This window comes from Scyliorhinus torazame, chromosome 2 (assembly GCF_047496885.1).
Source record: "Scyliorhinus torazame isolate Kashiwa2021f chromosome 2, sScyTor2.1, whole genome shotgun sequence".
NCBI lineage: Eukaryota > Metazoa > Chordata > Chondrichthyes > Carcharhiniformes > Scyliorhinidae > Scyliorhinus > Scyliorhinus torazame.
In genome coordinates, this window is record NC_092708.1 from 158,369,743 (window position 1) to 158,382,054 (window position 12,312).

Below are 12,312 nucleotides of genomic sequence, written 5' to 3' on the forward strand. Positions count from 1 at the left end.
TTCGAGGATGTAACTGGTACAATTGATGAGGGAGAGCTAGTGGATGTGATGGGGTATTTGGATTTCAAAAGGCTTTTGGCAAAGCCCCGCATAAGAGATTAGCGTGCAAAATTAAAGTGCACAGGATTAGGGGCAGCGTATTGAGATAGATAGAAAACTGGTTAGCAGATAGGAAACAAAGACTAGGAATTAAGGGGTCTTCTTCAAATTGGCAGGCAGTGATTAGTTGGGTACCAAAGGGATCGATGCTAGGACCCCAGCTAATCACAATATAGATTAATGATTTAGATGAGAGAACCAAATGTCATCTCCAAATTTGCAGATGACACCAAGTTGGATGAGAGAGTAATCTGTGAGGAAGATGCAGAGGATCTTCAATATGATTTGGACAAATTGAGTTGAGTGGGCTAATTAATGGCAGGTGCAGTATAATTTGGAGAAATGCGAGGTTATCTACTTTGGTAACAAGAAGGCAGACTATTACCTGACTGGCCATAAATTAGGAGAGGGGAATATGGAATGAGATCTGGGTGTCCTCATACACCAGTTACTGAAGGTAAGCATGTAGGTACAGCAGGCAGTAAAGAAAGCAAATGGTATGCTGGCTTTCATAGCGAGAGGATTAGAGTACAGGAGCAGGGATGTCTTGCTGCAATTATAACGGACCTTGGTGAGACCACACCTGGAATATTGTGTGCAGTTTTGGTCTCCTTAACTGAGGAAGGATGTTCTTGCTTTAGAGGGAGTGCAGCAAAGGTTTGCCAGACTGATTCCTGGGACGATAGGACTGACATATGAGAAGAGATTGAGTTGGGTAGGATTGTATTCACTGGATTTCAGAAGAATGAGGGGGGATCTCCTAGAAACCTGTAAAATTCTACCAGGAAGAGACAGGGTAGATGCAAGAAGGAGGTTCCAGATGTTGGACGTCCAAAACCAGGGGTCACTGTCAGAGGACACTGGGCAGACAATTTAGGACAGAGGTGAAGAGAAATGTCTTCACCCAAAGTGTGGGTGGTCTGCGGAATCAGTCACCACAGGACGTAATTGAAGCCAAAACATTTTATGTTAATGGCAGTATGGTGGCACAATGGTTAGCACTGCTACCTCACTGTGCCGAGGACCTGGGTTCAATCCCGGCCCCAGGTCACTGTCCGTGTGGAATTTGCATGTTCTCCCCATGTCTGCATGGGTCTCTCCCCCACAACCCAAAGATGTGCAGGGTAGGTGGATTGGCCACGCTAAATTGCCCCTTAATTGGAAAAATAAAGAATTGGCTACTCTAAATGTAAAAACACATTTATGTTTGCAAGAAACAGTTAGATATAGAACTTGGGGCAATGGGGTTCAAAAGATTAGGGGGAAAAGCAGGATTAGACTATTGAGTTGGATGATCAGCCATGATTATAATGAATGGCGGAACAAGCTCAAAGTGCCTAATGGCCTCCTCCTGCTCATATTTTCTATGTTTCTAAGGCACTGGATCAAAATCTAAAAGCACTACTGGACTGACCTGATTAATACTACACTCCTGTATGCTTCACTTGATGCCGATGTCTATGTATTTACATTGTGTACCTTGTGTTGCTCTATTATGTATTTTTAAAAATATTTATTCTCCTCCTTTTTCACATTTTCTATGTATTTCTTTTTATTTTCATACTAAGTGATCTGTTTGAGCTGCTCGCAGAAAAATACTTTTCACTGCACCTCGGTACACGTGACAATAAACAAACAAACAAACGTACATCAAAAGAACTGCAGCAGTTCCAAAAGGCAGTTCACCACCACCTTCACAAGGGCAATTAGGGATGGGAAATAAATGCTGGCCTCACCAGCAATGCACATATCCCAAAAATGAATTTTCAAAAAAGGTCCGTCATCTTTTGCAGCCAAAATTGGAACAAAACCTTTGGCATTTTTATGCAGTATGATGATGATGCAGCGTTTTAGTATGATGGTTTTTCTTGATAGCTGAAATAAATGTTGTTTGAAGTAATATTTAATGTTATTGATATTTTATGTTAACACTTATTATCAATTATTTATCTCGATTAATCTTTCATTAGATCAATGGCCATCAAACCCTGCCCTAAATTTAGAATACAATTTTAATTTGCACTGATTCCACTCCATTTGGCACAGCTCACTCTCTTGTTTTATATCAGTGCCTTTGAATACTACTGTAGGAATAGATGGTTATTAATGTATACAACTGCAGTGGTCAGCAGCAGAATTCTGGAACTAAGTTAAAGTATACATGAAAAACAAGAGTTCAGTTGCTCAGTAACCAACATCACCGAAAACACAATAAGTTGTATGTGATTAAGACAAAAACCCAATCAGTGGGGATAAAGTTCCACTGCAGCATATTACAACCAATCGGTGTAAGGAACTGACACCCTCACAGCCCTGCCTCTGAAAGGAGTTATAAAGGTGTGAAAGTTGTAGGCATTGGAGAGAAAGAAGTGATACCAGCATGTAACATTGAAGACTGAATAAAGTTTTGTATGATTATACCACAACTCCGGCTCAAGTCTTGTGAATATAACACTACTATGAATCCATATAGCATCTAACTTTCAAAATTCTATTAACAGAATTTACCAGCCTCCCAGTGGTTAACCTGAGTATTCCGAAAAATAATCCCCTTGAATCAATAGAAATTTCTCCTAGGTTTCTACTTAGTTTCAAATTACAATTACTTTAATTCTGCCGATTCCTATCTATACACAATCAGTTTTCAAAATAAATTTTAACCAATACTGAAGCATTTGTGCTTCATTTCTAGTTGGAGTTTTAAACCCTTCTCGATATTATTTTGAGAAGCAGTTCCTCTTTTTTAACTGTACTTAGTAGGCAACCGATTTTATATGAATTAAGACATTGGACACAAATCCGAGCGAGCCGGTTAGACCTTGGGAGAGTCGAAAATCGGGAACTGCGCTGGGCGCTGATCAGTTTCCAATCTGACCGGCTAACTGCTGTTGGCAAGATCCAGATCCCACCATGGTGTGGCGAGAAACCAATGATCACCAATTAAGGCCAATCTCCATCCCATTAATGGGAAGAATCCTCTATCTACCGACCTCCTGTGATCTAACTGGCTCCCCAGCAAGTGGTCATGGAGGTGCCCTTTAGCACATCTATTTAAAAATGTGAAGCTCGCGTAATGGCTGCTGTGAGGATCAGAGGAGGTGAGTAGCCATCTTGGAAAATGTGCAGTCAGCACAGGGCTGACTGAGGCTTGCTGCCCCAGTGCGCCGGGGGGGGGGCTGAAACAGGCCACACCAACGGTGGGGGTTTGCCCCTGGGCTGGAGGGAGGGGCAAGGGGCTGGGAGCCCATGGTTCTGACATGCCACCCCCCAGATCATATATACCCATACCAGGGGCTTGTCCGTCCCACCGAACACCTCCAGGACAAAGACCCATCTGTGCTAATATGATGAAGGTCACTTTAACCCCCACCAACCATGGCAGCCTCTGGCCACTCAGCTGAAGGCTATTGCTAATAGGGAATTGCCAGTGTTAGTAATGTGAGCATTTCACGGCTCGTTGGATGGCACCTTGAGAGATGGCAGGGTATGCAAGGGTGAAGCATGCTTGGGGTGTTAGAGGGTACTGGGGTAGAAGCCCTAACTGATTATCAGTCTCACATCCTTTCCAATTCCTTACAGATATCACAGTATGGATGATATTGTGGACCTCTCAGCAGCTGCCCTCATGTTGGCAGCGGCAGTCTAGACGCCGGAGGAGGTGGTGGCAGCGGCGCCGACAGAGGTTCGAGGCAGCAGCCCATGCACAGGGCCCCCCCATACCCATCAGACCAGAAGGAACCCAGAGGGGAAGGCTGGTGATAGCCCAAGGTGCACATGCATCACTGGTCGTTTGAAGGGATGTCAGGCAGCATGTGACGCAGGAGGCTCCGCTTCAACAGGGGACGATGCGGCACCTGTGCCATGTCATTGCGGACTTAGAGGAGGAGGATACCCACCCCCGGTGACCGACAAGATCACCGTGGCCCTAAACCTCAGGTTCATTCTAGGGTTTGAGCAGGAACCTGTGTGGCATATCCCAGCCAACAGCCCACAAGTCCATCTGTGAATTCACAGATGCTCTATTTCCCGGGCAGCTGACAATATAAACTTTGACCTGGTCTAGGCCCATCAAGATGCTTGGACAGCAAGATTCTCCATCATTGCCGGGATGCATCAGGTCCAGGGAGTAATAGATGGTACGCATGTCATTTTGTGTGCACAGGGAGGTCTTGGAGCACCCTTACTTAACAGGGAGGAGTTCCACTCCCTGAATACTCAACTGGTGTGCAACCACCACTTCAAGATCATGCATATGCGTGCACGCTTCCCCAGAGTGTGCATGACAGGTTTATCCTGGGACAGACGGAGATGCTCAGCGTCTTCGAGGGACACCCCAGGGTGACCGGATGGTTCTTGGGGAACAAGGGGTAACCGCTCATGACATGGCTAATGACGCCAGTGCTGAGGCCGGTAACCGATGCGGAGACCCGATATAACGAGGTCCGTGTTGCCACCCGGACTGTCATTGAGCAGTGCACGGCTGCTTAAAATGCAATTTTGATGCCTCAACCATTCTTGTGGTGCACTGCAGTACAGCGCCCGGAGGGTCGCCGCTTTGTGGTGATCTGCTGTGTCCTCCACAACCTGGGCCTGGCACAGCAGCTGGACCACGTACAGAAGATGGATGAGGAATATCATGCAGCCTCGTCAGAACAGTTGGATGGGGAGGAGCCGGACCAGAAGGGGCTAGAGGACAAGCCCGGGGATGACCTCAAGGAACAGCTGGAGAGTGGAGGACAGGCAGTGGCAAGGATTGAGCATGCCCTGATGTCCAGGAGACTCATCCTTGCTCTCTTCTCACAGGACATGCCTTTGTCAGTCATTTAACCCCCTCCCCCTTCCCACTCACTGCCCCTGCCTCAGTAGGGTGGTTCCAGCGCTCTACCCTCCCGTCCAGTGCCCGTAGGACCCTGAGGGTCACCTTCGGATGGAGGGGTAGCTGGATTGAGCTCTGTTGGTTCCTGTGTCATCCGTCTCTGTCAGCCCTGGCAACTGCAGCCTCATTGGCTGCACCATGTATCAATGCCCTCAGCAATGTCCCTCTGTAACCGCGCCACGCTCTGCAGTGCCTCGCCAAAGTCTACCTGCGTCTGGAACACATCTTTCAGTGACTGGGCAATCCCCATCTTATTTTTAAATATTCATTTACAGGATGTGGACGTCGCTGTTGCCCATCCCTAGTTGCCCTTCAGAAGGTGGTGGTGAGTTGCCTTCTTGAACCACTTCAGTCCTTCAGGCGTAGGTACACCCACTGTGCTATTAGGGAGGGAATTCCAGTATTTTGTCCCGGCGACAGAAAAAGAACGGCAATATATTTCCAAGTCAGGATGGTAAGTGACTTGGAGGAGAACCCCCAGGTGGTGGGGTTCCCAGGTATCTGCTGCTCTTGTCCTTCTAGATAATAGTGGTCATGGGTTTTGTCATTGAAATTATGGAAAGATATGTCATTTGAAACATGGAAGTCTGGCAATACCTGATCTAAGAGTGCATGAGAGAATGTAGGGAAAAATCTCACAAAGGGTTAACAGCAGCTGCAGGGGAGGATTGTAAAATGCAGATAGCCTTAGTCAAGCAGGCTTAGCAAAAAAACAAGCAGGTCTTTCAAGACACAATCGAGTGAATTTTAGTATACAGCTAAAAGCAATGTTTCGTACCTCCTTTTGAAGTTAGGTAAGCAGATGGAAAAGAATGGATAAGGTTTTCAGTTGAATTAGGTGACAAATATTTAAATGTGAGGCAAGTCTTTTAACTCACAACCGATAGAATTTTTAGTATAAAGCTAAAGGCAATATTTCACACATTCATTGAAGTTAAGTAAGCAGATGGAAAAGAATGGATGAGGTTTTCAGTCGAATTTGGTGACAAATGTATAGGTGCGAAGTTCTGCTGACATCAGGTAAATTAAAGAAAGCTGGAGACAGCCTGTCTACTAGAACACAAATTAGACCCAAATCAAAGTCAAACTTATGAGCTGGGGACACAAATTGATAATAAATCTATAGAAATGACAGGAATCAAAAGTCACACTACTTTGAAATCAAAGCATTTTTGAACATCACAAAAGATACAATGTAAACAGATCTATGAGATGAGGTCATGCTCAAAATGAATACTTAGTTGTGTTAGAAAAATTTTGATTAAAGGTACCTTTTACAATCCAAGTGAAATAAAAGTTACTTTACAATAAAATCATAAAAACTTAAGAACTGCTAGAAGGGGGATATAAACCCTAAGAAACGGGACAACCAGCAGAGCCAGCTCTCATAGCTCGGTACATGGGAAAGATAGAGCATAGCAACCTAGCAGAACAGTGATTCCATCTGAGGAAGACCAAAAGCTAAATAAAAGTGATTGTCAAGGTGGACCTGAAGGTCTCTTCAACCAACCAGGAGAATCCAGAAGCAAGATATTTTTACTTTTCTGTAAAGACAGTGATTGCATCTTTTAAAAGAAAAACTATAATAATAAAATAACTTAAAAGTTTTCACCTGAAAAAGTGGTTATTACAAAGTCTACTTTACTTACTTAGCAACGTGGGACCCAGGATCAATGCTACTAAGTGGTAAGGAGATTAAATTCTTCTGTGAAGGTATGGGTTATACCGGGGGATAACTTGAAAATATAGTTTGACCTGAATAGCACCCACCGAAGCCTGCATAGGAGTCAGGGAGTGAGAATCCCTGTTCACCATTTAGAATATCGACCCTTTTTGGTATAGGGGGAATTATAAGAATAGTGGTGAGTTTTTATCTTCAGTTTGGAAAGTGCTGTCGAAGGAACCATGATGAGTTACTGCAGTGCATCTTGTAGATGGTACACACGGCTGCCACTGTTCGTTGGTGGTGGAGGGTTTGAATGTTTGTGGAAGGAGGAGCAATCAAGCTGGCTACTTTGTCCTGGATAGTGTTGAGCTTCTCGAGTGTTGTTGGAGCTGCATTTACCAGGCAAGTGGAGAGTATTCCATTACACTCCTGACTTGTGCCTTGTAGATGGTTGACAGGCTTTGGGGGGGTCAGGAGGGGAGTTACTAGCCATAGGATTTCTAGCTTTTGACCTGCCCTAGTAGCCACAGTATTAATGTGGGTAGTCCAGTTCAGTTTCTGATAAATGATAACCCCCAGGATGTTTATTGTGGGGGATTCAGCAATGGTAATGCATTGAATGTCAAGGGGCGGTGGTTAAATCCTCTCTTGTAGGAGATGGTCATTGCCTGGCACTTGGGTGGCGTGAATGTAACTTGCCACTTGTCAGCCTAAGCCTGGATATTGTTCAAGTCTTGCTGCATTTGGACACAGACTGCTTCATTATCTGAGAAGTCGCAAATGGTGCTGAACATTATGCAGTCATCCGCAAACATCCCCAGTTCTGACCTTATGATGGAAAGCAGGTCATTGATGAAGCAGCTGAAGATGATTAGACCTAGGACACTACCCTGCAGTGATGTCCTGCAGCTGAGATGATTGACCTCCAACTACCACAACCATCTTCCTTTGTGCCAGGTATGACTCCAACCAGCGGAGAGTTTTCCCCCTGATTCACACTGACTCCAGTTTAGATAGGGCTCCTTGATGCCATACCCGGTCAAGTGCTGCCTTGATGTCAAGACTGAGACTGGGACTTGTTCCACAGCAACTTGGCAAGATCCGTCGCCATCAGGGACATGTCTCCGAGTGACTGGGACATACTGTCGAGGCCCTCAGCCATGGCAGTCACTGACTGAGCAATGCCTTGGACACCATCACTTATGCTATTGATGTGCTCCACGCTCTCCACTGCGGTCACCTCACTAGCAGTGTTGACCTCGGTGCCACTCATTGCCAGTGCCATCTTCTGCACCCGTAGCCTTTACGACTCCTCCAATCGGCATTGGACCTGCTGGAGTGTCGCTGACATCCCCCTCTGAATCTCACGGCTGCAACTTAGTGTCTGCATCAGCTCCGAGATAATCTGGCCTAGAGACTCAACATCAGACTGGGACCCAGCTGGGTGCTGGGATCCAGCAGACCTCTGACTGTTCCGTGGATGTTCTTGCTTTTGCCTGATGTGCATCAGCAACTGAGTGGTGCTCACCAGATTGTGCCCCAGAAGCCTGTCCACTACTTTCGCTCACCGAGGTTTGGGTATCTGCACTGGTGGAGGGTGGGGATGACAGCTGTGACGCATTGATGGTGGCATCCTCGGAGCTCTCTCCAAGGTGGTCTCTTGGACAGCAGGGGCGAGGCACACATCGGTTGGGCCAGCACCATCAGATAACGATCCTGCGGGAAAATGGACAGGTGGTCAGCGGGAGGGAAGGATCATTCTGGCATGAACAGCACACATATGACAGCTCATCTGGGTGGGGCCGGTGGATACTCACCTCTGCAGAGCAGGCCAAGCTCGACGTTGGTGACCAATATGTCTTCGGTCACGCCCGCAACCTCCAGGGCCCGTTCCTTGTAGGGGGTAAAGATTCTGATATCCAGCAACATGCTGCCCGACTGGGCGCTTTCCGGTCTGTCGTGGGCCAACTTCTCCTGCGGGACAAAGATAGGGCATCATGACCCCACGCTTCATGCATCACGGGGTGGGGTGCTTTGGCAGGGTTCAGGCGGGTGCCAGGGTGTGCTGGGGCACAGGCGCGGTATTGTTGTTGAGAGCAGGGGTGCGGTGTCAACCACAGGAACTGAAGGCCGCTGACACTGCTTCCCAGGCAGCACAGGTTGCCTTGCATCTGATTTTCCGATCCCCTCAGGGGAACAGAGTATCCCGTTGGGACTCCGCCAGGTCCAACAGTCAGGCCAGGTCAGCATCACCTAAACGTAGGGCTGTTCTGTGTGGTGGCATGGCTACGTGCTGTCTGGGGTTTTCTCTGTGGGATCAGTTTATGAGCTGTTCCACCTAGTTAGCGAGGAGTTGCCGATCGAGATCCAAGTAAATAAGCTGGCGGGACAATCATTTCCGACGTGAAGCCTGTGGACACCATTAAGTGTCCTAATTAACATTATTATTAATAATCTTTATTGTCACAAGTAGCCTTACATTAACATTGCAATGAAGTTACTGTGAAAAGCCCCTAGTCGCCAAACTCTGGCGCCCGTTCTGATACACAGAGGGAGAATTCAGAATGTCCAATTCACCTAATAGCACGTCTTTCGGAACTTGTGGGAGGAATTAGATATCGGTGATGGCCCCACCAGGTCGGCCGTCAAGAAACACCCGGCAATTTCCGCTCGCTACCACACTTAGGAACTTTTCCGTTAGATCGGGCCCAATTTCTTTTCAGTACAATAAATGAGCAAAGCTCAAACATTTCAATTTTTCCAAATCTATTTCAGCCTTAGGCCCGAGTCCAGAATTAAGTTGAAAAGTATTGAACTGAACAGGCACCTCCCCATGAAGTAGTTCTCTCATGCCCACCTCCTGATAAATACTGAAACAAAATATTTTCTGAATACTTTTGCGATTGCGCTATTGCTGTTATATGATTTTGTCCTGCCAATTCCTTAATGGCTCTGTTCTAATCCCAATTTACATTTTTATTGATGCGTCTGTAGAATATTTTACTTTTTTATGTTCCTCGATAAATTAATTTCATAATTTCTTTTGTCTTCCAAATTGTCTTTATTATTTCTCTCCCAATTCCATCATATTCTCCTTCGACATGCTCTCCCTACAGTTCATCTACTCAATGCCTCTTTCTTTACTCTCAAATTTTCCTTTATTCATCCAGACCTTCTCATTAGTTGTTCTTGTTTTCTTAGCTGAACATATTTTTTCTGAACTCTATTAAACATTGTTTTAATTGTATTCTATTTCTGTGCCACAATGAGTGTCAATATTGCACATTTTATTTTCCCACGTTCTATTCTCAGACCCACAAAAAAGCTTTTTTTACAATCTACTGCTTGGTCTTTATGATGCTTCTCAATTATTATCTTAAAGCATATTGTACAATTCTCACTATTGCCCAGATGTTCCCCTCCTTTTATTTCTGTTATAAAGAAACAAAAGAAAGATTTGCATTTATACTAGCTCCGTTCACATCCTCAGGATATCCAAATAAAGCTCTGCACAGCTAATAAAGTAATTTTGTTCACTCTGTATTATAGGGAATGCAGCAGCCAGTTTTCATACACAAAGACCCTATTAAACATCAAAGTGATCATAACCAGATAATCTATTTTTATGATGCTAACCTAGGAAGAAATAAGAGTCAAGATCAGTGGGAATAACTGCCCTGGTCTTCTTGGAAATTAAAACTGGTTACTGTTTGACCCAATAAGCGACACCTCTTATGGTGCAGGACTCCTTCAATACCGTGTTAGAGTGCGCGTCTGGTTCGGTCTGTTTTATGATCTCTAATTCAGTTTTGGTCATTTTTAAGTGTCTCACATTTGCTGTACATTCCTCCCAACTTTTATTTAACTTGTTTAAAGTCTATGCCACCTTTCTATTCCAGAGGACCACAGGACCCATTGCAGTTTGGATGGATAGCACCTTTCACAGCCTCAGGATGTCCAAATAAAGCAATGGCACAGTTTCTTCCTGACCCAGTACTGGTACCAATGCCTCTCAGAATGACGGGGTCAAATCTTTATTAGCAATTAAGTGAAAATTTTCAAAATTATCTAATCGATTTATTGATACTTGAGAATACCTTATGAGCATGATTCTCTATTCAATATGATAGAATACAATTGCTATATATCTGTACTTCAAACTCACTTGTTAAATCACTTTGCTCATCCTCATCCTCTGCTTGAAGGAAAAATGAAGGTGAGGCTGAATGCCACAATGGCTTGGACCGGCTCTGAAAGGTTGTACAAACATAGAACCAAAAACATTAGTTGCTTTCTTTAACATTGTTTTCATTCTAGGTGCAATTATGTGTTGTGCTTTGGGAGGGTATTTTTAAATACTTACTAAACATAATTATACTGCTGCTAAAATGCCCCAAAGCAATTACTTCCACAGTAATTTTCATTGCTCTATTGATATTTTAAACAAAGTCTATATTACATTCAACAAATATACAATGTTTCAAAGCAATAACATTTAAGGTAGCGTTATCTTAATTTTCTGCATTCAGCAACTAATATTCATGTCTACATTAGATGTATAATGGGTTGAAATAGCTGGGAAATAGAATCACATGCCTACTACTGTTCAATAAAATAAATAGATTTTCAAGCTTATTATGGATACACGGAGAAAAAAATGATACCATAAAACAACTGCATTGAAAATATTTTGACATATTTAGTGCTGACTGGAGAAGAACTTGTGGCCCAATGGTAGTGTCCCTGCCTCTAAGAGCTCCAGGTTCAAGTGCCACTCCAGCACTCGATGGCCAACAAAGGTGTCACAAATCATAACATGGCCAAACAGGCTGAGTATCCAACTTAGAAATTCCTACAAAATACACCAATATTTACTGGCAGTAAGGGTGGGAGAAATTCTTGTTCAGTCATCTGATGGAAATAAATTGGAGCCTCTACCATCCCTATCCATAGCTCCATGCTACAACATGCATTAAAAAGCACATGTTGCCACAGCAATGCAGAGCCCTTTGGAGTGCTGTTTGACTCAGTTGGCTGGAGGGCTAGTGTGGATCAGATTGCTGCAAACACCACAGGGTTTGATCCTCATTATGGCAGTGGTGGATTCAGGGCCTGCCTCCTTGTCCCAACTATGGTGGAGATCATGGTGCTGTGGGTTGCACCTATCTTCAAATAATTCAAGAAGGAGTGTTGAATGACCAGTAAAGGTTTTTAAATATATCTTATTTCTGCAAAAAATGTCTAATATAGCTTACAAGTACACCACTGACTCTCCGGCTATGATGCAGTGGTAGAACATCTACTAAAAATGTTAAAAGATTTGCTTTGCTTCACAAGAAAAGAAAGCGAGGCAGCATAGATGTGACTGACGTAATAGGAGACAATTAGAATTGGCACAGCAATGGCTTCCGTTAGACACAATGGGAGTACAATGTAGTCCAAGGGGACAGCATGACCAAACATCAGTGTCAGACTAACAATGCAAGCACATAAAGAAGGATTAGTGATAAAAGAGAATTGGCCAATGTTGCAGGAAAATAACAGCATGTTAACCACATTGATAATCATAGAATCATAGAACTTAGATTGTAGAAGGAGGCCATTTGGCCCATCAGGTCTGCACCGGCCCTTGGAAAGAGCACCCTACTTAAGCCCTCCACCCTATCCCCGT

At 44.4% G+C, this 12,312-nt stretch overlaps 1 protein-coding gene across 1 annotated transcript in view; it reads right to left on the reverse strand.

Moving 5' to 3' along the window:
* Nucleotides 1-12,312, reverse strand: part of dnah7 (dynein, axonemal, heavy chain 7) — a 570,689-nt gene that overhangs the window by 532,222 nt on the left and 26,155 nt on the right. Inside the window, exon 3 of the mRNA XM_072478629.1 lies at nucleotides 10,807-10,891. Within this exon, the coding sequence (XP_072334730.1) occupies nucleotides 10,807-10,891 (85 nt within the window). The remainder of the gene's footprint in view (nucleotides 1-10,806; nucleotides 10,892-12,312) is intronic.